At 40.1% G+C, this 26,858-nt stretch overlaps 1 protein-coding gene across 1 annotated transcript; it reads right to left on the reverse strand.

Moving 5' to 3' along the window:
* Positions 1-440: 440 nt before the first annotated feature.
* On the reverse strand, positions 441-22,628 carry ZNF782 (zinc finger protein 782). The gene is given in 6 exon segments (XM_071221633.1): positions 441-1,960; positions 1,963-3,105; positions 7,113-7,205; positions 14,428-14,554; positions 20,084-20,145; positions 22,445-22,628. Coding segments are annotated over 5 exon segments (2,112 nt in total). The 5' UTR covers positions 20,099-20,145; positions 22,445-22,628; the 3' UTR covers positions 441-1,226.
* Positions 22,629-26,858: the final 4,230 nt, after the last annotated feature.

Below are 26,858 nucleotides of genomic sequence, written 5' to 3' on the forward strand. Positions count from 1 at the left end.
CCATCCCTCTACCCCCTAACCTCCCCCCATCCCAGCTGTCACCCTGCTCTCCATCTATGAGTCATTTTTTGGTAAGGAATTACCTATATATGTTTAAATGTTGGATTTCTTCTCTTAATATTTTCTGAACTTACAAGGAAGCGTTATGGATAAATTCAATGGTCACTCAATATATTGTCAGGGGTTTCTCCTATGTGATGTTTCTTTATTGGGTTCAATGTCCACAGAAATACTCATACTCATAAGCCTTTGTTAACTCAGAGATGGCAAATATATGTCAATATTAAGTATAACCACACTTACAAAAGCTCAACAGAAAACGAGTTTGTTTGTCACTGCAAAAAGTCTTAACTGTGTCAACAAAGAAAGCTCCATCCCACAGTCACTCTGGGACTGTGCTTCCTGTGATCGGGGCTCTTCCGTCTTCAGCCACACGGTTTCACTGAGGGCAACCGCCACTGCTTCCTGGTACGGGACAGGAGAAAACCCGAAGAATTCCAGGGACGTGTCTAATGAGACTTGTCGATGACTCCCACGTTCCACTAGCCAGAGACTAATAATGTGACCCTGTTTGGATGACAGAGTAGTTGAGAAATTTAGACTCAGTGTAGTATGAAGGAGAAGAGGAAATAGTTACTGGTGAAGAATCAATACTTCTTATATAACAGAGGTGGTTACCCCTAAGTCACACTGAGGGATGACTTACAGTAGAAGAATTCTCCACATCCACCACCACATTTCTTGTCTGCATTGTTATGCGATGCGGTCTCTCCCTCCGTTTTCAGCTGTACTGAGAAAGCTGGGTTTTGGCTAACAGTTAGTTACCAAACACTGGTAACAATCCCAGTTCTCTCACTGTGATTTCTCTAATAAATGAGTTTCAATTGCTGGCACAGAGTTTTCACATTTTTATTACATTCCCAGAGTTTCTCCGCAGTGTGCATTTTCTGAGGATTGAGTGCAGAGTATATCTCATACTCTCATCTTTATTGAGTTTCTTTGCTGGGTGAGTTCTGTGGTCTACACTGAGGCCCGCACTCCGGATGAAAGACTACCTACATAAAATATATTCTTTCTGTCCTGTGTAAGTTCTCTGATGTTTAGTGAAGGTTGGCAAATTGCAGAGGAACTTTCAAGTGTTCATTATATTCATAGGGGTTCTCTCTAATTTGTTCTCTTTTGTATTGTGATTTTTCTCCTTAACAGTTTTTCCCTATTTTTTATATTCATATGTTTAATTCCATGTGGGCTTTCTGATGTTCCCGAAGGCTTGATTTCTGGCTGAAAGTTTTCCCACATTTATCACATTTATAGGGTTTCTCCCCTGTGTGAGTTTTCTGATGTACTCTGAGGTTTGATTTCTGGCTGAAAGCTTCTCCACAGTGGTTGCAGTTATAGGGTTTCTCTCCTGTGTGAATTCTCTGATGTTTTCTTAGGACTGACTTCTCACTGAAAGCTTTTCCACAGTCATTACATTCATAGGGTTTCTCTCCTGTGTGGGTTCTCTGATGTCCTCTTAGATTAGATTTCTGCCTGAAAGTTTTTCCACACTCATCACATTTATAGGGTTTCTCCCCAGTGTGAGTCCTGTGATGTACTCTAAGGTTTGATTTCTGGCTGAAAGCTTCCCCACAATAATTACATTTGTAGGGTTTCTCTCCTGTGTGGATTCTATGATGCCCTCTGAGTTGTGACTTCTGACCAAAAGCTTTCCCACACTGATTACATTTATACGGCTTCTCCCCTGTGTGAGTTCTATGATGTTTTCTTAGACCTGACTTCAGTTTGAAAGCCTTCCCACATTCATCACATTTATATGGTCTTTCCCCTGTGTGAGTTCTCCAATGATTCCTTAGGCCTGACATATGGCTGAAAGATTTCCCACATTCATTACATTCAAAGGGTTTCTCCCCTGTATGAGTTCTCTTGTGTACTGTAAGGATTGACTTATAATTAAAGTTTTCCCACATTCATCACATTCAAAGGGTTTCTCCCCTGTGTGAGTTCTCTGATGTATTCTTAGGCCAGACTTTGCACTGAAAGATTTCTCGCACCCGTCACATTTATAGGGTTTCTCCCCTGTGTGAGTTCTCTGATGTTTTCTCAGGCGTGGTTTTTCACTGAAAGCTTTTCCACATTCATGACATTCATAGCATTTCCCCTCCGTGTGACCTTTCTGAGGCTGGGTTACGTGGGAATTCGTAAGGCAGGATTTTCCACATTCATTACACTCATTGGGTTTCACTGTTATGTGAGTTCCCTGACGTATACTGAAAGTTGATTGGTAACCCAGTATCTCTGTAGATGTGTCACAGTCAGAGGGTGGGTTAGTTGTGTGAGCTCTCTGATGCACCAAGAGGGCTGAATTATGGCTGAATTTCTTTCCATATTCAAAGGGTGTCACCTGTTTATGAATATCCCGGTGTTCTCTAATGTGGGATTTTTGGCTGAAAGATTTCTCTTCTGTGTCAGTTCTTTGAGTGATTCTATTGAAATTATTTTTGTTTTCAGTACATTCATATCCATTAAACTCACAGTGGCTCTTCTCCTCTGGATAATAGCTCTGAGAGACTATAAGGGCTGATTTATCGCATTGGTTTCCCCCAAATGTATTAAGTTGATAAAATTTCAATTTTGGGTGGTTTCTATTAGATGTAACAAGGGCAGTCTTTTCAAGGGAAGATTTTCCAAATTCATTACATTCAAAAGCTTGCCACAAAGTCTGAGTTGTCTGATGCTGAATAACTTCCTCTTTATAATCAAAGGCTTTTACATTTTTACTGTAAACAAAATATTTCTCTCCAGTATTAGTTCTGCCATCCTTAATACTGAGGAACCCTTTCTCACCTACATTAATCTCATGAGCCTTCCTTCTTGAATATTGACAATGAGGGGTCAATGAGCTAGGGTGTAAGTAAGGAGGCCCTGTAATGTCAAATTTACAGGGTATCATTCTTACAGGAAAAATGTTTATGTCCACATTACATGGTTTTCCTAAAATTTCTTGCTCTGTAGTCAATGATTTGTTGGTAAATAAAACTTCCCACAACAGTTTGCCTTGGCCTTCTGGGCTCTTCTCTGAGAGTTCATCAAGTTGGGATTTTTCTAAAAATGAGAAAATTAAAATTACTTTATGATATTCAACATACTCCTTATGGAATGAGACTTATATGCCCTACTATGTAGTTGACTCTTTGGTTTCCTAGTTTTTTTTAACTTTCTTCTTTTTAAAATAAGTATATGACACTAAAATTTTTCTCTAAGCACTGCTTTATCTATAGCCCAAAGTTTCTAACACATATGTTTCAATTAAAAAAAAAATTCTGGACTTCTGGCCACGATGGAAACATAGGTAGATACACACTTTGCTTCCTTGTACAACCACAAAAGGACAACAACATATTTAAAAACAAAAAATAATCAGAACTGCCAGAAAATCAAACTGTATGGAAGTCAAACAACCAAAGAGTTAAAGAAACATTCATTCAGACTGGTAGGAGGGGCGGAGATGGGCAGTTGGGGTAGCTAGGACTCTTGGCAAGGTGGAGGCTGGCAGATCAGGCAAGGTGGCAGCTGGTGAAGTGGGTGGTCCCATATTTACATGTGGATCATCCAGGAGGAACAACTGGGGAATGAGACAGTCCACGTAACCCAGGGTTCCAGTGCAGGGAAATAAAGCCTCAAAGCCTCTGACTGAAAAAACCTGTGGGGGTTGAGGCAGTGGCAGAAACTCCCAGCCTCACAGGAAAGTTTGTTGGAGAGACCCACAGGGTCCTAAAATGAACACAAACCCACCCACCCAGGAATCAGCACCAGAAGGGCCTAATTTGCTTGTGGGTAGTGGACAAAGTGACTGAAAGCTGGACAAGAGCAGATCAAGTGGCATTGTTCCCTCTCATACCATCCCACATACAGTGCCACAACGCACCTACATAGGTTGCCCCACCCTGGTGAATACCTAAGTCATTCTACCCCTTACAATGTAATAGGCATGCTCAGAAGAAGAAATATGGCCCAAATGAAAGAACAAATCAAAGCTCCCAAAATAGAACTAAGCAAGGAAGAGATAGCCAACCTATCAGATGCACAGTTCAAAACACTGGTGATCAGGATGCTCACAGAAATGGTTGAGTATTGTCACAAAATAGAGGAAAAAGTGAAGGCTATGCAAAGTGAAATAAAGAGAAATGTACAGGGAACCAACAGTGAAGGGAAGGAAACCAGGGCTCAAATCAACAATTTGGAAAAGAAGGAAGAAATAAACATTCAACCAGGACAGAATGAAGAAACAAGAATTTTAAAAAATGAGGAGAGGCTTAGGAACCTCCAGGACAACTTTAAACGTCCCAACATCCAAATAATAGGGGTGTCAGAAGGAGAAGAGGAAGAGCAAGAAATTGAAAACTTGTTTGAAAACATAATGAAGGAGAACTTCCCTAATCTGGTGAAGGAAATAGACTTCCAGGAAATCCAGGAAGCTCAGAGAGTCCCAAAGAAGTTGGACCCAAGGAGGAACTCCCCAAGACACATTATAATTAAGTTATTCAAGATTAAAGAAAGGAAAGAATCTTAAAAGCAGCAAGAGAAAAGGAGACAGTTACCTACAGAGGAGTGCCCGTAAGGCTATCAGTTGCTTTCTCAAAAGAAACCTTGCAGGCAAGAAGGGGCTGGAAAGAAGTATTCAAAGTCATGAAAGGCAAGGACCTATGTCCAAGATTACTCTACCCAGCAAAGCTATCATTTAGAATGGAAGGGCAGATAAAGATAAGGTCAAATTAAAGGAGTTCATCATCACCAAGCCCTTATTATATGAAATGTGAAATGGACTTAGCTAAGAAAAAGAAGATGATCAAAAATACAAACAGTTAAATCACAACAAACTCGCAACTATCAACAACTGAACCTAAAAATCAAAAACAATAACAAACTAAGCAAACTAGAACAGAATAGAATCACAGAAATGGAGATCACATGGATGGTTATCAGCAGGGAGAGGGAAGGGGGAGAATAGGGTAAAATGTACAGGGAATAAGAAGCCTAGCTGGGGGGAAAGGGAGGAAGGGATTTCAGGAACAGCTATAAAGGACACGTGGACATAACCAAGGGGGTGTGGAGCCAGGAGAGGGAGATGGGGATGGCTGGGGTCGTGGAGGAGTCCTGGCGGGAAACTGCAGACAACTGTACTTGAACAACAATTAAAAAAAAAAAAAGAACCATAGATAGTAGGTACAAAATAGACAGCAGGAGGTTTAGAATAGTATGGGAAATGGCGAAGCCAAAGAACTTATATGTATGATCCCTGGACATGAACTAAGGTGAGAGAATGATGGTGGAGTGGGGAACAGGGCAGAGGGGAATAAAGGGGAGAAAAAAATGGGACAACTATAATAACATAATCAATAAAATATATTTTAAAAATTCTGGATATTGTACAATATTGATTTACTCTGATAAAATAGACTTTTATAAAAAGATATACATGCATTATTGATTTTAAGATAAAAGAATTTTAATTTTTATTATGTTTGCAATTTAGTTTTATTGAAAAATAATATCTCTACTTTGTGCAATTTATCAAGATTTGTCTAAAATACTTTTAGATTTTTGTCAATGTTCCAAGATCATTTAAAATGAGGTTTAATCTTTGTTTTCAGAATAGAGTTTTGAAAGACACATAACAGATTAATTTTGTAAAATATGCTATTTATAGTTTCTAGACCACAGGTCAGTAAACTTTTCCATAAAAGGTCAGAGAATAAATGTTTTAGGTTTTGCTGGTCACGCTCAGCAGTATTCTAGAGTCCACTGGCTGTGGTATGAAATCAGAGAGGAAGAGCAAGGTCTACAGTATCGAATGTGTTCCTATTTCTCCTTGCAACTCTTGGAGTTTTCTGTTTTATGACTCTTGATAATTTATTTGGTATAGTAATATTGAAAACTTTTATATATCCTTTAAAAGTTGTCCTTTTTAGCAACTGTCCTTTTTGACCTGAAATGAACCTTATATATTCGTTGTATAAATAAATACTGAGTTATTTCTATGTTTATTGGCTTAGTTCAGGACTGCATTTCAAACTTTCTGAATTATATTTTAGGTGTATCTCTTTGATAATCTGATAGCATTTCTCTTAACAGGTGAATTTAATCCATTTACATCAGTGATATGACAGATATGTTTATTTTACTCTATGTTATAGAGTATGTTTGCAGAGCTTTAGTGCAGAAAAGACTCAACACAGCAGGCAGGAGACTGCTATCCTGAGAAAGGCCTGCTTGGAAGATTAACCCTCGTCTGGCATCTGAGAACTTAGATTTCTAGATGGTTCCCAAGTACCTTGTCCCTACTGAATTTTCGAGATAGACAGCATTTCACATGTGTTGTCACAATTCATGGCCGGGGGGGGGGGGGGGGCGGGCGGGGGTGTCTTTGAAGCTTGTACCTGGTTTCCTCTAGATTTTGTCCCATGCACCCTACTCTTTGCTAATTTGCTTTGTATCATTTCACTGTATAAATCTTAGCTATGAGTATGACGAAATGCTTAGTCTTCATAGAGACTCAATGAACCTGATGGTGGCCCAGGGGACCCTTGATACAGCTTTATAGGCAACTTTTCTAGTAACAGGTCTGTATTCTTTGCTCTGTCAAACATATGTAACTTCTAACAATTATGAAGTTTGTAATTTGCTCCAATAGTTATCTTTCTAATTACATCATGTAATTCCTTAATTACCTATTTATTTAAATGATATTGAACAATTATTATATAATGATAAAATCATTTGCTTTCTCTTCTGATCTCTTTACTTCCAATTTTAGGTGCTTTATTGACCTTTCTTAGTCTTTCTTTTTACTGTTACTACAGATCCATCATTTATTTTTCAGCTTCAAATGGTATACTTAGCTCCTATCTTTTAAAGATGAGAACATTAACATGGTTATAATCCATTCACTTTGTTGGCTACCTACCTAACATGTTAGACCTATTATTTCTAAAATTCCAAATGTAAAGCCCTCTAAAAGGAGAGTGCTGGAGAGCAATTCAAACTGCTCACTAACTGATCTCTCGGATCTAATTTTCTTGGATGCCTTCTGCCAGTATTCAATAACTTACCTGGGGAGCTTCTGCTTAACAATTCTTCCTCTAGTAACCATGGATCTTCTAGTTCCAACGTGAAGATCAGTTCTGGTTTTGTAAAGCAGTACCCTGTGAATGAAGAATAATGTAGCATTTGAGTTAGCTGCATATGTTCCACTGTTTCTGAATGTGAAGGAAGGGTACAGCTTCAGAAGTGGCACATTGAGTACATTCACTAGAAACTTTTTCTGTAGGGGGAAGTGACTCAAAATCCATTTTCTTACACTCATAATAGATCATTTTCCTTAAACTCTTTAATCAGAAGCCTATTCTAAAATGGTAAATTTCCCCCTGACTGGTGTAGCTCAGTGGGTTGGGCATCACCCTGCAAACCGAAAGCTTGCTTTTTTGATTCCCAGTGAGGGCACATGCCTAGGAACCAATAGTGATGGGAAGGAAACTGGGACTCAAATCAACACTTTGGACCAGAAGGAAGAAAGAAACATCCAATCAGAACAGAAAGAAGAAACAAGAATTCAAAAAAAATGAGGAGAGGCTTAGGAACCTCCAGGACATCTTGAAATGTTCCAACATCCAAATTATAGGGGTGCCCGAAGGAGAAGAGGAAGACCAACAAAATGAAAACTTATTTGAACAAATAATGAAGGAGAACTTCCCTAATCTGGCAAAGGACATAGACTTCCAGGAAGTCCAGGAAGCTCAGAGAATCCCAAAGAAGTTGGACCCAAGGAAGCACACACCAAGGCACATCATAATTACATTACCCAAGATTAAAGATAAGGAGAGAATCTTAGAAGCAGCAAGAGAAAAGGACATAGTTACCTACCAGGGAGTTCCCATAAGACTCTCAGCTGATTTCTCCAAAGAGACCTTACAGGCAAGACGGGGCTGGAAAGAAGTATTATAAGTCATGAAAGGCAAGGACCTACATCCAAGATTACTGTATCCAGCAAAGCTATCGTTTAGAATGGAAGGGAAGATCAAGTGCTTCTCAGATAAGGTCAAGTTAAAGAAGTTCAGCATCACCAAGCCCATATTATATGAAATGTTAAAGGGAGTTACCTAAGAAAAAGAAGATAAAAAATATGAACAGTAAAAATGACAGCAAACTCACAGTTATTAATGACCACACCTAAAACAAAAACAAGAGCAAACTAGGCAAACAACTAGAACAGGAACAGAACCATAGAGATGGAGATCACATGGAGGGTTATCAATAGGGGATTGGGAGGGGGAGAGAGGGGGGAAAGGTACAGAGAATAAATAGCATAAATGATAGGTGGAAAATAGACAGGGGGAGGGTAAGAATAGTGTAGGAAATGTAGAAGCCAAAGAACTTATAAGTATGACCCATGGACATGAACTATAGGGGGGGAATGTGGGAGGGAGGGGGTGGGCAGGATGGAGTGGAGTGAGGGGGGGGGAAATGGGACAACTGTAATAGCATAATCAATAAAATATATTTTTTGAAAAACAGATGGTTACAACTAGAAGATATTGTATGCAACAGTCAAGCTAACTTCAAACAAAAAAGACCTATAATAAAAACACAAAAGATAAAATGAAAAGAATCACTACAAAAATTATTAACAGAGGAAGACAGAAAGGTGTAAAGAGACAAAACAATTATAAAACAGACAGAAAAAAATTAACAGCACAGCATTAGCAAGTCTCCAGCTACCAATAATTACTTTAAATGTAAACAGATTAAACTTTCAAATCAAAAGGCATAGAATACCTGAATGGATAGAAAACAGGATCCAGAAATACACTATCTACAAGAGACTCATTTTAGAATTAGAGACTCATAGGCTGAAAGCAAAGGGATGGAAAAAGATATTGCATACAAATTGTAACCAAAAGAAAGCAGGGGTGACTATACTTGTATCAAACAAAACAGACCTCAAGCCTAGAGACAAGAAGGTCATTATATAATGATAAAAGGTTCTGTTCCACTGGAAAATATAACAATTGTAAATATATATACACCCAACACTTGAGCATACATATATCCAATACCGACAGATCTGAAGACAGAAATCAAAAAATTAGTATTTCAAAATGTCCATACTACCTAAAGTGATCCACAGATCAATACAATCCCTATAAAACCCTAATGGCAATCTACAGAAACAGAAAAAGTTACCTTAACGTTCATATGGAGCCACAAAAGACCTAGATAGCCAAAGCAATCTCGAGAAAGAACAATGCTAGAGGCATCAAACTTCCTAATTGCAAAATATGTTACAAAGCTATAGTAAAGATGGACACACAGACCAATGGAACAGTACAGAGAGCCCACAAATACAGCTTTATGTCTCTGGTCAACTGGTCTTCAACAAGGGTGCCAGGAACACACAATGGGGAAAGGATAGTTTCTTCAAAAATGGTGCTGGAAAAACTGGATAGCCACAAGCAGAAGAATGAAACTGGATTCTTATTCACATTATACACAAAAATCAACTCGAAGTGCATTAGAGACTTAAACATAAGACCTGAAATCATAAAAAAGACAAAAGATAAGTGTGGCAAAGACGTAGAGAAAATGGAACCCCCATACACCGTTGGTGGGGATGTTAAGTCAGTTTTGTCATTACAGAAAACAGTACGAAAGATCCAGCAATCCCACTTCTGTGTACATATACAAAGGACATAAAGTCAGAATCTCAAAGAGATATGTACACACCAATGTTCATTGCAGCATTATTCACAATAGCCAAGACGGAAACAATCTGTCCATTGACAGATGAATGATTAAAGATTGAGGAGATATGTAACAGAATATTATTCAGCCATAAAAAGGAAGAGACTTCTGATATTTGCCCCGATATGGACAAAACTGGAGGACATTAATAAGTGAAATAAGCCAGACACAGAAAGACAAATATTGCATCACCTCACTGGAATCTAAAACAGTTCGATTTATAAAAAGAGAGTAGAATGGTGGTTTCCAAGGACTAGGGAAATGGGAAATGGGGAGATGTTGGTAAGGGGTACACAGCTCAGTTATGCAAGGTGAATAAACTATGGAGTTCTAATGTACAGCAATGTGACTATAGTTAGCAATACTGTATTACATACAGGCATACCTCAGAGATAGTGTGGGCTCAGTTCCAGAACACCATAATAAAGTGAGTACCACAATAAAGTGAGTTGTAATCTTTTGCTGGTGGAGGATCTTCCCTTCAATTTGTAACACATGCAACATCTGTGAAGTGCAATAAAATCAGGTATGTCTGTACTTGAACTACGCCAAGAGAGTAGATCTTAAGTGTTCTCAAACCATTCCACAAAAGGTACCTAAGGTGATAAGTATGTAAACTAGTTTGATTGTGGTAATTATTTCCCAATGTATAATGTATATCAAAACATCATATCTTATACTTTAAATGTACAGTTTTTATGTCATTATACCTCAATAGAGATGGAAAAAATACGCAAAACCCACAAGCAGACCTTACTACCTAAGGATATACAAATGGCACACAAACACATATAAGATATTTGCCATCAGTAGCCATTAAGGAAATGTAAATTGAGACCATGAGGAGATATCATTATATTCCTATTACAACCACTAATATGAAAAAATAGTGACAATACCAAGTACTAGGAAGGAGAGAAACAAACTGAATTTCTTACACACTAGAAATGCAAAATAGTATAACTACTGTGGAAAATAGTTTGTCAGTTCCTTAAAGAACAAAACATATACTTACGAAACAACCACAATCACACTCTTGGGCATTTATCTAAGATAAATAATTTATGTTCACACAAAAACCTGAACATGAATATTCATAGCAGCTTTATTTAAAACAGCCCCAAATTAGAAACAACTAAAATGTGCTTTAATAGGTGAATGGCTAAACAAACACAGTGGAATACCATTTTAGTAATAAAAGAAACTACTGACACACACTAAAACTCGGCTGGATCTCAATTTCATCACATTAAATATGAATGATTCCATTTCTATAATGTTCTTGAAATAGCAAAATTGTAGAGATGAAAGGCATGTTAGTAGTTGGCAAAGATTAGGAATAGTATGGGAGAGGGGCTGGATATGATTATAAAGAGGTGGCACAAGAGAAATTTTGTGGTACTAGAATAATTCTGTATCTTATTTGTGGTAGTGGTTACATGAATCTCCACATGTGATAAAATGGCACAGAGCTACTCACACATATTGTACCAACGACTATTTACAAATAATGTTGAGTCTATATTACAGTCATATGATAAATAACCATTGAGGGAAACTTGTGAAGAATACGATTGTGCTAATTCTTGTGAATCCATAACTATGTCATATAAAAATTTTTCTAAGTGTATGCAAAAACTAAAAACAATCTGACAAGCCAGAGATGGAGGGAGAAAAAAGTTTACAAAGCAAGTATTTGATAAATGTCTAAACTCCTTCAGGTCAACAATAAAGACCAAAGAAAACCCCAAAACCGGAGAACCAAGATGGCGGCGTAGGTAGACACACTGCGCCTCCTCGCACAACCAGAACTGACAGAGAATCGAACAGCAAGGGGGACCAACACCAAGGAAACAGAAAATAATCATTCATCCAGACTGGTAGGAGGGGCGGAGACGGCACTGGGGTGGAGAGGACTCGCGTGGCTGTGGCGGGACTGAGACTGGCGGAGTGTGGGACAAATGGCGCAGGCAGTCCGAGCACTAGCAGACCCTGCGGTCCCACATTTGCACAGATAAACCCAGAGGGCCGGACTCAGAGTGGCGGAGAGTGGGGCAGGCAGAGTGGCGGGTAGCACATTGCGGCACCACATTCGCCCACAGATGAACCGGACAAACGGCGGGCAGAGAAGCAGACCGCTGCGCAACCCAGGGCTCCAGCTCGGGGAAATAAAGCCTCAAACCTCTGATTGAAAGCGCCCCTGGGGGTTGGGGCGGCAGGAGAGACTCCCAGCCTCACAGGAGAGGTTGTTGGAGAGACCCACAGGGGCCTAGAGTGTGCACAGGCCCACTTACTCGGGAACCAGCACCAGAGGGGCCCAGTTTGATTGTGGGTAGCGGAGTGAAAGACTGAAATCCGGAGGAGAGTGAAGCGGGCGCCATTGCTCCCTCTCGGCCCCGCCCCCACGTACAGCATCACAGCGCAGCAGACCAGCATTACCCCGCCCTGGTGAACACCTAAGGCTCCGCCCCTTAAAGTAACAGACGCTCCAAGACAAAAAAAAAAAAAAAAAAAAAAAAATGGCCCAAATGACAGAACACTTCAAAGCTCCTGAAAAAATACAACTAAGCGACGAAGAGATAGCCAACCTATCGGATGCACAGTTCAAAGCACTGGTTATCAATATGCTCACAGACTTGGTTGAATCTATTCGAAAAACAGATGAAAAAATGAAGCCTATGCTAAGAGAAACAAAGGAAAATGTACAGGGAACCAATAGTGATGAGAAGGAAACTGGGACTCAAATCAATGGTGTGGACCAGAAGGAAGAAACAAACATCCAACCAGAAAAGAATGAAGAAACAAGAACTTGGAAAAATGAGGAGAGGCTTAGGAACCTCCAGGACACCTTGAAATGTTCCAACATCAGAATTATAGGGGTGCCAGAAGGAGAAGAGGAAGAACAAAAAATGGAAAACTTATTTGAACAAATAATGAAGGAGAACTTCCCTAATCTGGCAAAGGAAATAGACTTCCGGGAAGTCCAGGAAGCTCAGAGAGTCCCAAAGAAGCTGGACCCAAGGAGGAACACACCAAGGCACATCATAATTACATTACCCAAGATTAAACTCAAGGACCTACATCCAAGATTACTGTATCCAGCAAAGCTATCATTTAGAATGGAAGGGAGGATAAAGTGCTTCTCAGATAAGGTCAAGTTGAAGAGGCTCATCATCACCAAGCCCTTATTATATGAAATGTTAAAGGGAGTTACCTAAGAAAAAGAAGATCAAAAATAGGAACAGTAAAAATGACAGCAAACTCACAGTTATTAACGACCACACATAAAACAAAAACGAGAGCAAACTAGGCAAACAACTAGAACATGAGGGTTGTCAATAAGGAAGTGGGAGCGGGAGAGGGGGGTAAAGGTACAGAGAATAAGTAGCATAGATGATAGGTGGAAAATAGACAGGGGGAGGGTAAAAATAGTGTAGGAAATGTAGAAGCCAAAGAACTTATAAGTATGACCCATGGACATGAACTATGGGGGGGGGGAATGTGGGAGGGAGGGGGGTGGGCAGGATGGAGTGGAGTGGGGGGGAAATGGGACAACTGTAATAGCATAATCAATAAATATATTAAAAAAAAAAAAAAAGAAAACCCCAAAACCAACAAAACTAAACTAAACAGAAAATGGCCTAAAGATTTGATCAGACATTTCATTAAAGGAGATTATGAATGGTTAAAAAGCACATGGAAATAGGTTGAACATTGTAAGTCACCAAGGAAATGCAAATTACAACCCAATAAGATATAACTAGACACTAATTGCAATTGTTAAAAAATAATAATTTAAAAATTGAACAAAAAATAAAAAATAATAATAAAATAGAAAAAAAAGAAAGCAATGAAAAAAAAACTATGTACCCTAATGTTCATAGCAGTGTTATCTATAATAGCCGAGTTCTGGAAACAGCCTAAAAAAAATAAAAAATAAAAAATAATAGGACTTACCAAACCAATTGTTGGTAACCAAAATGCAATGAGAACTCTCAGACATTATATATGGGCATGAGAAACTTGAAAACATTGGGCAGTTTCTTATAAAATTACACATAAACTTACCAGAAGACCCAGCAAACCCGCTCCTAGGTATTCACACAAGAGAAATAAAAACATATTGACACAAAGACCTGTATATGCATGTGGAAAGCAGCTTTATGCACACAGCCACGAACTGAGAAAAAATGTCATGAGTCTTATCAACTGAAAGGATAAACTGTGTAAAGAGAACAAACAAGTGATACGCACACATACGTCTAAAAAGCACTTATGCTAAGTGAAGGAAGCTAGACAAAAGAGAGAATATACTTTGTGGTTGTATTTATGTAAAATTCAAGAAAAGCCAAAACTATTGCAACAGAAAGCAGATCAGTGACTGCTAGAGGTCTGAGAGGTGAGGATGGTGGGAGGGGACTCCCTGCAAAGGCTACAAGGTATCTTTCTGGGATGATGGAAATATTCCAAATCGTGATTTTGATGATGGTAAAACTCATTGACTCACATGCTAAAAAGTGCCGAATTTTATTTTCTGTTAAATACACCTCAACAAAAGTGATTGACATTTTAAAAAGAAAAACAGAAATTTGCAGTCTATGGAGTCACAGGGTAAGGTCTTCTCACCCACGGAGATGAGGTGGCTATAGTTCTCCAGCATCACTTCTCTGTACAGGGTCCTCTGGGCAGAGTCCATCCGTCGCCACTCCTCCTGGGTGACCTCCACAGTCACATCCTTGAATGACACTGAGGCCTATAGTAACACATTCCTAATCCATTGAGGGTCCAGAATCAGGTACATGGAAAATATTTTTGCAAACTAATTCTTAATATATTTACTGTTTAGAGAGTTTAAAACAGAAAGTTATAAACGATGACCATTGTGTGATGATGGTCCCGTCTTATATTTTGGGAATATGTGCACAATTAGTAATATACATACACATATTCTCATGCTCCAATTTATTTATACTTATTTTTAAATTAAACACACATTGTCACGTAATATCATGAGAAAGCTTACTGCTTTATTTTCTTAGGTAAAGTTAATGTAAATAGAATTCTCATATACACACATACATACACACACATATATTTTTTTTCCCCACACATCAATGAATTATGCTGAGCACTCTGATAAATATACACACCCCAACCTGGAGTTCTCTACTGGGGAAATGGGGAACTGATGAAGAAACACATGTAAATCTGGGGAGGCACTACACACCATCAGACTTACATTTCAAGAGCAATGCTTTAGAATATGGATTTTCAACCAGTGTGCTGCAAGAATTTTTAAAACATGCAATATCTGACTATTTAGTCACAGGCACTGAACTCTTTCTCCTTAAATTGTTAAATTAAAAAAAAATGACAACAGCCAACACAACGATAGCTACCCAGTGTGAATGAATCAAAATTATATCTATATTTTTGTCAGAGCAGCAAAAAACACATTTTTTGGTGTACCGCAGAATTCTATAATTAGTTTACATGTGCCATGAGATGAAAAAGGTTGAAAATCGCTGCCCTAGTTACAGGATTTCTTCAATTGGGTGGTATTGACACTGTGGATCAGATAATGCTGTTTTTGTGCAAGGTTTTTCTGTGTACTTTAAGATATTTATCAGTATCCCTATCTTCTAATGATTAGATGCCAGTAGCATCCCTAGTTGTGACAATCAAAAAGATTTCTACATAGGTTACTCAAAAAATTAAAAATAAAACAATCATATTTATCCACCAATGCCACTTCTGGGTATTTATCTGAAGAAAATGAAAACACTAATTCAAAAAGATATGCAGACCCCTATGTTCCCTGCAGCACTGTTTATAATAGCCAAGATATGGAAGCAACAATCTAGGTATCTACTAATAAATATGGACAAAAACGATGTGATAGGTTCTTTATCCATAGCTACATACAGACAACGGAATATTATTCAGCCATAAAATAGAATGGAATCTTGCCATTTGAGACAACATGGATGGACCTAGAGGATATTATGCCAATGAAATTACTTAGAGAAAGACAAATATTGCATGATTTCACTTACATGTAGAAATCTGAAAAACAAAACAAATAAACAAGTAAAACAAAACAGAAATAAGACAAAACTGAAACAGATACGTAGATACAGAGAGCAGAGAGCAGACTGGTAGCTGCCAGAGGGGAGGCAGGGATGGGCGAAATAGGCGAAGGGAATTAAGAGGTACAAACTTTCAGTTACAAGATAAATAACTCATGGATGTAATGTACTGCATTAGGGAATGGAGTCAATTATATCACGATAACTTTGTATGGTAACAGATGACAACTTGACTTAGCATGGTTATTTTATAACGTATAAAATATTGAATCACTATGTTGTACACCTCAAACTAATATAGTTTTGTGTGTCAATTATAACTCAATAAAAAAGCAAATCTCCAAACACTGCCAAATGTCTCCTGGGAAGCAAAATTGGTCTAGTTAGGAACCACTGCTCTATATGAATAGTGGATGATGTCTTAAGCAAAAGACCCAAATTAAGAGATGACCTACATAAAGGCAAAGCAACAAAAATAAAGAAACTAATTCCTACAGAAAACAAAATTTGGCCATTATTTTCTTGTGAAACTATACACAGATGCTGCACAAGCAATGGGGTAGAAGCTGAGGCCATACATATGGCCTGTGGAACTGTATTTTCACAGGTGATGGAATTATTTCACTTTTTGTTGCATAATTTTGGAACAAAGAAGAAAGATCTAAAATGAAAATAAAGATTTCAGAGAAAGTAGTCATTAAATGGTAACTGAAGTCATCAGAGAAAACAACTGGGCTCCGGAAGGTCACAGAAAGCGAGAAGAAAGAACCAACTAAAAAATTCAAAGGAACAGCAAAATTAACTGGCAGGTAAAAAAAAAAAAAAAAGAACAGGCCCTAAGGTTGAGAAAAAATTCTAAATGCTAGAGAGAAAAATCAGAAAGATTAGAGTATTAGAAATTAGGAGAAGAGATGATTACAAGCATAAATGACTCCTCTAATTCAAGGGAACTGACTGAGCACACACAGTTAAATCCCCTGCCTCCCAAAATACACTCGGGTAAAATACAGAACCTACTATAAATGTATGGCACAAGAAGAATACAGAGAAACAAAGGTCCCAGCAGAAGGCCCCAAAATTTGAGCAAATTCTGGAAGACAGAAGGTGAGATAGTATTAGGTAAGAAGAGCTGAGCAGTGTGGCCCACAGACAAATTACAAACACAGAAGTGGAAACAAGGAGCAGGGCACTGATGAGAGAGCGCCAAGATATCCAAGCTTACATTAAACAAGACCTAGAATAAAGTATATAGTGTGAGGAATGATTAGTCAAGAAATCTTCCTATCTGAATACAGATGATATCTCAAATAAGTGAGGAAAGGCTGGTCACAAATATCACAGAGATAACTAGATGGCTATCTGGAAAAAGAGAGTTAGATTTCTACCTCACACAAGAGCAGGATGAAATTAAAATGTATTCAAGACCTAAATGTAAAAACTAAAATCAATCACACTCTAGAAGACTACATAGAACAATTCTTTAAAACTTTTAGAGTGGGGACTTCGGGACAAGAGGAAGTGTAGGTAGATACACTTTATCTCCACACACAACCAAAAGAAGGACAACAACAATAAAAACAAAAAATAACCAGAACTACCATAAAATTGAACTGTATGGAAGTCTGACAACCAAGGAGTTAAAGAAGAAACATTCATTCAGACTGGTAGGAGGGGCAGAGACAGACAGCCAAGGCAGAGAGGACTCCCAGCAAGGTGATGGCTGAAGGACCAGGTGGGCGAGGCAGTGACTGGCAGACCAGGTGGTCCCACATTCTTGTGCAGATAAACCGGGAAGAACAACTGGGGAGACAGACCAAGCAACCCAGGGTTCCAGCGCAAGAAAAGAAACCCTTAAAACCTCTGGCTGTAAAAATCTGTGGGGGTTGCAGTGGTGGGAGAAACTTCCAATCTCATAAGAGAGTTCGTTGGAGAGATTAACAGGATCCTAGAATGTACACACACCCACTCACCTGGGAATTAGCACCAGAAGGGCCCAATTTCCTTGTGGGTAGTGGAGGAAGTGACTGAAAGGCAGCTGAGAGCCAAGCAAGCAGCACTGTTCCCTCTTGGACCCCTCCCCAACATACAGCATCACAACACAGCAATGTGGGTTGCCCCACCCTGGCAAATACCTAAGGCTCTGCCCCTTACCATGTAACAGGTGCACCAAGACAAAGAAATATGGCCCAAATGAAAGAATAGATCAAAACTCCAAAAAAAGAACTAAGCAATGAGGAGATAGCCAACCTATTAGATGAAGAGTTCAAAACACGGTTATCAGGATGCTCACAGAAATGGCTGAGCTGGTTGCAAAATAAGAGGAAAAAGTGAAAGCTATGCAAAGTGAAATAAAGGAAAATATACAGGGAACCAACAGTGACAGGAAGGAAACCAGGGCTGAAATCAACGATTTGGAGCAGAAGGAAGAAATAAACATTTAACCAGAACAGAATGAAAACACAAGAATTCAAAAAAATGAAAAGAGGCTTAGGAACCTCTGGGACAACTTTAAATGTTCCAACACCTAAATCATAGGGATGCCAGAAGTAGAAGAGGAAGTGCAAGAAATTGAAAGCTTATTTTAAAAAATAATGAATAGGAACTTCTCCAATCTGGCAAAGGAAATACATTTTTAGGAAGTCCAGGAAGCTCAGTCACAAAGAAGTTGGATCCAAAGAAGTACACAGCAAGGCACACCATAGTTACGTAATCCAAGATTAAAGATGAGGAGAGAATCTTATAAGCAGCAAGAGAAAAGGAAACAAGTCACCTACCAGGGAGTTCCCATAAGACTCTCAGCTGATTTCTCAAAAGAAAGCTTACAGGCAAGAAGAGAAGGGGCTGGAAAGAAGTATTGAAAGTCATGAAAGGCAAGGACCTACATCCAAGATTACTCTACCCAGCAAAGCTATCATTGAGAATGGAAGGGCAGATAAAGTGCTTCCCAGATAACCTCAAGTTAAAGGAGTTCATCATCACCAAGCCCTTATTATATGAAATGTTGAAGGGACTTATCTAAGAAAAACATGATCAAAAACTATGTAGAGTAAAATGATAGCAAATCACAATTATCAACAACCAAACCTAAAAAACAAAACAAAACAAAAACAAACTAAGCAAACAACTAGAACAGGAACAGAATCACAGAAATGGAGATCACATGGAGTGTTATCAGCAGGGAGAGGGAAGGGAGAGGAAAGGGGAAAAGGTACAGGGAATAAGAAGCATAAATGGTAGGTAAAAAATAGACAGGGGGAGGTTAAGAATAGTATAAAAAATAGAGAAGCCAAAGAACTTACATGTACAACCCATGGACATGAACTAAGAGGGGAATGCTGGTGGGAAGCTTGGGTGCAGGGCAGAGGGGAATAAAGGGAAGAAAAAAATGGGAGAAATGTAATAGTGTAATCAATAAAATATATTTTTAAAAAATTAAAATAAAAAATAAAACTTAGGACTAGTAGATATGTAATTTTGGAGATCAAAAGCACAACATATTGATTATAGTCAATTATACTATTGTATTATAAACTTTAAGTTGCTGAAAAACTAATTTTTAACTGTCCTCAACACACACAAAATATAAATTGTGAAATGATAAAGGTGTTGGCAGTAATCATACTGCAAGATATAAATGTATCAAACCAACAGACTGTGAACCTTAAACTTACACAATGTCATATGTCAATTATATCTCAATTTTAAAAAAGTACAGTCCAATCCAACTGTGGATACAAAAAGAAAGAGAGAGAGAGAAATCCTAAATATAGTATCAGCAAAAAGCTTTAGGAAAAATATGTGAGAAGCAACTTTCCACCCTATTAGCAACTAAGGTCTATATAGGAATTCAAGATAATATGAAAAAACCCATTATATTGTTTATAACATTTATAGATTAAAAGAAATAAGCTATAGCTTTATTTCAATAAATACACAATGGTATTCAATATTATTCAATGCACATTGGTGACTAACATGAAATCTTAGCAAACTAGCACCTGAAGGTGTGACCTAGTTACCCTGACAATGGCTACCTACCAAGAGTTGACAGCAAATATCATAGTTTATGGTAAAATAATGTATATATTCCCTCAAGACTGCCTTGCTCTATTTCTTTTTCTATGTAACGCACACACCCTCCTAAACTCCATAAATCCATTGCCAGATAAAGTGACGATGAAAAAAGAACTTACCTGAGGTATGTTCATTTTCCGTGTTTCTTGGGAGAGTGTAGACAAAGGGAACTGAGGTTCAGCTGAGGGGACAGAAAAAAAGGCAGGGGTCTCAAGATTTGGCCTGCCTTACAGCATCTAGACTCACCACCCAAGTGTCACACTCTGAGGCCTACGCCTTACAGGGACCAACATAAGCTCCGAGCCTTCAGAAGACATAGGAAGGATCATGTCCAGGCAGCATCCGGTGTCTTCATGCATCTCTGACAGGATCATGGGGCTTAAATGTGTAGCTTTTAACCTAGTGAACATAAGCTTTTCTCTGTTGATTAACAATGATGCATGTGTCCTTCTAACTAACACAAATAAAAAGAGGATCGGTTGAATTAAATTACACCAAAGGAAGGACCCTTTTTCATTAAGATTAACTTAGCAAAGAAATACTCAGTAAGCATTATTTACTTTTCTCAGTAATATTATTTACCCCCAGTATAGACAACCCACAAAAAGCCTAGTAAAGGAGATGTAATGCTGTGAGGCAGGATTGTTTCTTTCAGCCTTGATGTATTGCTCAAAAACCCTTTTGATAAGATGCTTTTGGTGACTTACCTGTAGGAGAGAGAGAACAATGTTTTCTTCCTGACTCTGTCACAAACTGAATTTCCCTGGACAAGCCACTGAACCTTTCCCGCCTGATGTCTTTAAAGCCTCTAAAAGATCCCCTGCTGGTGCAGCTCAGTTGGTTGGGCGTAGTCCCGCAAACCAAAGGGCTGAGGTTCAAGTCCAAGTCAGGACATGTGCCTGAGTGGCGGGTTCGAGCAGGAGGCAATCAATCTTTGGTTCGCTCCCTTTCCTTCTCCTTCCCTTCCCCTCTAAAACCAAAAATAAACTTTAAAAAATTATTTTTAAAAGTCCTCAAGAGAGTCAGAAATCGTTGATCTTGGAAAAATACTTCATGCATCATCATTCCGGGATCCTGTAAGGTCAGGATGTCAGTAGTGTCACATGTGATAAACAAGCAGCATCTGTAGAGCGGAGTGTGTTTAGGGCAAGTCCTCCCTCTGCCTGGTCACCTCTCACCACCAGGCCTCACTCTCACAAGCTCACCAATGAAGTGGCCGTTCCTGCGCTGCCCGCCCCTGGGGTCAGTCACCTCAGCTCACATCTCTCCTCTTAAGGCTGGCCCATACCCCTGTCCCCACCAGACACACAGTGTGGTGGCTTCTGGAGGTGGTGTCATCACCAAAACTAGCTGATTGCGGGCAGGGGAATCAAGGGCTGTCTCTGATCTTGCAAATCTAGGGTCTGCTCCTTTCTGGGCTTTTCTGCCTCTGCTCTGAAGCTCTGCTGAAAGATCTCTATGATCAGAGAGATGCTCTCTTTGAGGTTAAGACTCCTGTTTACAGAAACCCTCTACTTCCTACAAGGGTTTCTTTGTCTCAAGGGAACTGAAACATAGATCTGAGAAACAGAATCATTTTAGGGGCAAAACCATGACTCTTTAAGACAATCTGACAGTGCAGAAGGGGCCAAAAATCTGTCTGACCCATGGGATCTGAAGAGACATTGGAAACCCCAGAATAGTACACACGGTAGATTCCACCTATGTTCCCTTTCCCTTACATCCCTGGGTCTTACGGGGCCGGTCACTTTGCCTGTGTCTGTGAAGGCTGCAATGCTGGCTTTAGGCAGGTGTGGCATCTAAACAAACCCTGAGATTCTAAGTACAGGCATACCGGGTTCTACTGCTGCTTCACAGATGTTGCATGTTTTACAAATCGATGGCAGGAGGCTCCACCAGCAAAAAGATTACCACTAGATTTATGAGGCAAGGTATGTGTGTAAAACACACACCCCTTCGGTCAGTGCCCGCGACGTTCGCACATCGCTCCACCAGCCTGAGTCTCGGTTTTTGTTAAAGCGGTTGTGAGGTTACATCAAGTTATCCAATGAAAAGAACGGAACAGTGTCCTCTAATACAATAGCAGTTGTTATTCTCAATGCTTCCTACCTGCCACTTGCCTATATATTTTACATGTGATGATTTCGATCTAAGTTTCAAAGTGACCAGGAAGCAGTTATTATTAATATCCTCATGTTCACATCAGAAAACTGTTAGCCCAGGGTCCTTCTGTCGCCCCGGCCTACAGGTGACAGGGCTGGAATTTACAAATACCAGGCTCTTACCGGCTCCAGAGCTCGGGCTCTCACCGCAGACCCACCGCCAAGCTTTCTGGCAAATTCACAGTCCACTGTATAGACGCGCTTCCCCCTCCGCCGCTAGCACCGGCTTTTCTCCGGCTCGCCGAAGGCGAGCCAGACACAAGGTCCCTGCATCCCGACCCACACCCAGCACCTGCCCGGGACGGAGCTCAGCCTCACCTGCGCCCCGGGAGCTCGAGGGCCCTAACAGGCGCCTACAGTTGGCTCTGGGAGAATGCGGGGACGTCCAAGGACTTCCAGCTCCCCGCCCCTGTCACAAGTCCACCCCCGCCAGCTGCTCCCCACGCTCTCACCCCAGGCGGAGGCCCTTCGCTTTCTGAGTCAACCACTGGAGCCCAAACCGCTCCCCCAAGCCCAGGTAGGTCAATGAGGAGGCGGGGTTACCACTGCGCTTGCGCAGAAGGAGCCCAGACCGCCCTTCTGGGAGCGCAGGGCACCCGGCGCGATTCCAGACTGCACTTCCCCTGCGCCTCCAGGTCCACCTCTGGAGCCACTCTGCTGGGGCCTCTCAGCAGTTTGAAAGCTGGAGAATGGTTTTCTTAAAAGTATGCAGGCCAGGTTTCTTCAGAGCCAGAGGAGGTTGTGGTTTTTGTTTTTGTTTTGGAGGATTTTCTTTTTGGTGTCTGTTTTCATTTGTTACTCTTAGAAAAGCTCGTTTTTGACTGGACTTAGAGGTAGCTCTCTTAGAGGACAGCCTAGTATATTCTTCTCATAAAAGATAGAAAGTTTGCATTCATCGTCCACTTCAGTGAGTTCCCAGCAGCTAGTGGCTTGGGAAAGAGATGTTCCGCTTTATCCTGAAGCAGCCAACTGCCTTCAAGTAGCTCCCCAAAAGAGAAGTTAAGGCGTAAATTTGAAATCTTATGGCAAATCAAGGAGTGGTCCTCTGTTGGCTCCTCTATATGGAAATTGTTATATGCGAGAGCGACATCTCTCGTTCCAGGAACTGACGGACTCAGACTCTTAAGAGATTTATAGATGGTTTATTGGCCAAACAAAGTTTTTACCTGCGCAGGGGCGAACTCTCCGATGAGAGCCGGGGCAACGCTCACAGGCTAGCTCTTCTATAGGGTGAGAAGCAAGCAAGCAAGTTACAAAAGCAGGAGTTGCTGTTATCTCTGCATAGCTCTTGGCTCTGGAGGAACATTAACCAGATGTTAAAATTTTCTTTTGAAACCCTGTCTCCTGTCGATAAGAACCACCTGTCCCACTTAATTTGTACCCTCAGTTTAAAGATAAGGGTCCAGACCCGAGATGAGTCTGGCACCCAAAGTTTTATGGCCCTCTAACTAATTGGCTATAACTCAGAATGAGCCCTCTGCAAATCACGTATTGTTTACCTTTACTTTGGCCAACAATGTTGTTTCTCTCCCCTATCTATTCTGGTGACCTTCAAGAGGTTTTCTGCTTAGCAATGCCTATAATTGCCTAGCTCTCTTGCCTAGCTCTCAACAGAAATAACAGCATTTTTTCGTAAGTAATTTGGAGAAAATTGGGGAAATTTTAATTCAGATCGGATGTTGAAAGTATTAAGGAAAATTACCATTACTGAAATACGAAAAAATTCTGGAGTTATATAGAAAAAATTGTAAAAAAAAAGGCATGACAACTGGAGTATTTAGGATTTAAATTATATAGCTGTAGGGTACAAGGAAATAAATAAAACTGCCTAACAACAACCATGTCTAGTTCTTAATAGAACACCCCAAGAGGTGGATCTCTTGATTTCAGTAACAATTATAATAGACTAACATAAAGATCACAAATGGAGAGAGAGTGGTCACTACGTATGTTTATTCAACAAACATTTATTGAAAACTTGCTGTGTGAGGAACACCACTGTAGATGCCTGGATAACAACATCAAATAAAAGATTAGATTCTCTAAACCCTCATGGAGTTTTTTTTTGGGGGGGAGAGTTGTTGTTATTGTTTATCATAGGTGGTTGTGGGCACCTATTAGGGTCCCTTCAAGGAACAGTTGTCAATTGTCAAAAAAAAAAAGGAAGTCCTGACTAGTGTGCCTCAGTCCATTGGGCATCCTCCAGCAAAGGGAAAGGCTGCTGAGTTCATTCCTGGTCAGGGCACATGCCTAGGTTGTGGGTTCAGTCCCCAGTCAAAGCACCTATGAGAGGTGACTGATTGATGTTTCTCTCTCACATCAACGTTTTCCTCCCTCTCTTTCCCCCTCCCCCTCTCTAAAAAAAGGGGGAGGCTTTAGAGTCAAATAAATAGGTCTTTTAAAAAATGGGGAGAATTGGTGAAGCATCCTGCAATTATGGATGTGATCGTGGAGAAATAAAATGAAAAAAGCATGAGAAAAAAAAGAAAAGAAAAAGAAAAAGGAAGAAAAAAAAGAAAAAAAAGAAAAAAAAGAAAAAAAATGAAATAAGCATTGCTAAGAGAGTCACTTACAAAAGTCAGGAGGCTATTAAGGAAGTGGGCCTATGCAGCTTGTGCCTCAGTTCCCAGAGCTGCAACTAAGTTGTTAAACCTGTTGCTAAACTCACCTCCAAACATCCTGGTGCCAGTAACACCCTGGAACAACAACTGCTGTTATGAACTATTAGGCTTATAGTGAGGGTAATACACGGTGAGGGTATTACCAGAAAAGGCCACCCCTGTAAGAGCATAGGAAGAGAAACATTGTAATGGCCGTTACACTACTTAGCACAGAAAGCTAAACCTCACTTGTTTTCTTTCCTCTAATGCTCTATTCTCTGTTAAGCATTTGTAAACACCACTCAATACCTATTTCTAGAATTCCATTTACATTCCTCTACTCCAGACCCATTCTTATCAATTCTTGTCAATTCCAGTCTTATTCTTGTCAATCCCCCTACTACCAGTCAACTCATTGAGCTATAGTACATGAATCAATATAAATCTAAATGCAGAAAATGTCTCTTCTTCATAAAGTGAACAACTAAATATGATACCGATAGCATGTTCAGACCACTGGGAGTGGGCTGAGGGCGAAGACAGGAGGTGCTGCCAGGGAAGATCAGAACCACCTGGGCCACGTCAAGGCAGCACCAGGTCCTGTGGGCAGAGCCGCATTGCCCAGATAACTGAAGGCCTGCTCCACTGCCCTGAGCCAGATAGCAGCAGGAGGAAGCCCTTACACTGAGTGTGTACAGGGCTAACAAGATAATCATAGAAGAGGGGGAAAGCCCTCCTACCCCCTTCTGGTACCACATTGGGGGTAGGAGTAGGGAAAGGCAGGCACATGTGCAATAGAGGTAAAAATGGAGGCGGGAGTGGTTCTAGACTAAAAAGGCCTGTCAGTCTAGCCAGGGGGAAGAAGGGATTGGTTGGAAGGTGGACCCACCCAAAGCATGCAAAAGATTAGGAAGTTAATTGGTCATTCTGAGGAAAAAAAACCTTGTCTGCCCCACACCAGAAACTAATATAAACCCAGAGGAACAAAGACAGCTCTCTTACTCAGGATGTGCCCATGGCCATGAGGAGGTAGTCTCTCTCTCTTGCTGACTTGGTGGAGCATCAGTTGCCAGGGCCTTTGCCTGCTCTGCAGCCCAGGAGCATGGGACCTTGCGTGGGACCCTAGAAGCTGCATGGCCAGTGCTGGTGCTGGATCCAGATGCAGCTTCCAGAAAGCTAAAGCCTGGCTGCTGATTACAGCTTGAGGCTATATCACAGATTAGTTTAACTACTAAGGCAGAACTCTGGGAGCTCTACGAGACTTCAGCTAACCCTGCCCAGGACCAAGTGCTGATAAAAGTCAGTCCTGGTGTGCACCCTGGTACTTTCTGCACACTCACAGGCCCAGAAGAGAGAGCCACATGCTGTGCATCGCTGAGAGCTCCAAAGAGGTTGACCAGGGCCAATCACAAGCAGCATCTGTCAAATGCCTACACCAGAGTCTTTGCAGATCTACCTAATACATAGAAAAAAATGCAAAGAAGCAGCCAAAATGGGAAGACAAAGAAACAGATATAGATGTAAGAATAAGAGAATTCTCCAGAAGGAGAGCTAAATGAAATAGAGGCAAGTAATTTATCAAATAGAAAGTTTAGAGTAATGATTATAAGTATACTCAATAGCATGAGAAAAAGACATAGAAACCATAAAAAAGGACCAGTCAGAAATACAAAATGCAATATCTGAAATAAATAATATACTGGAAGGAATAAACAGTAGGTTAGATGAAGCAGAGGATTGAATCAGTAATATGGAAGACAAGGAACAAAAAAGCACCCAGACAGAGCAGCAAAAAAATAAATAAATAAAAAATGAGGAAACCTGATGAACCCTTTGGAACAACATGATGCATAATGACATCCACATCATGGGAATACCAGGAAAAGAGAGCAAGCAAGGGATCGAGAACATATCTGAAGAAATAATGACCAAAAACTTCCCTATTCTGGTGAAGAAAAAATACCCACAAGTCCAGGGAGCTCAGAGAGTCCCAAACAGGGTGACCCAAAGAGGCCTACACCAAGACACATCATACATAAAATGGCAAGGCTTAAAGACAAGGGAAAAAATTCTAAAAGCCACAAGAGAGAGCAGGTAGTTACCTACAAGGGAGCACCAAAAAGACTGTCATC

The sequence above is a fragment of the Desmodus rotundus genome, chromosome 1 (assembly GCF_022682495.2).
Source record: "Desmodus rotundus isolate HL8 chromosome 1, HLdesRot8A.1, whole genome shotgun sequence".
Lineage (NCBI taxonomy): Eukaryota > Metazoa > Chordata > Mammalia > Chiroptera > Phyllostomidae > Desmodus > Desmodus rotundus.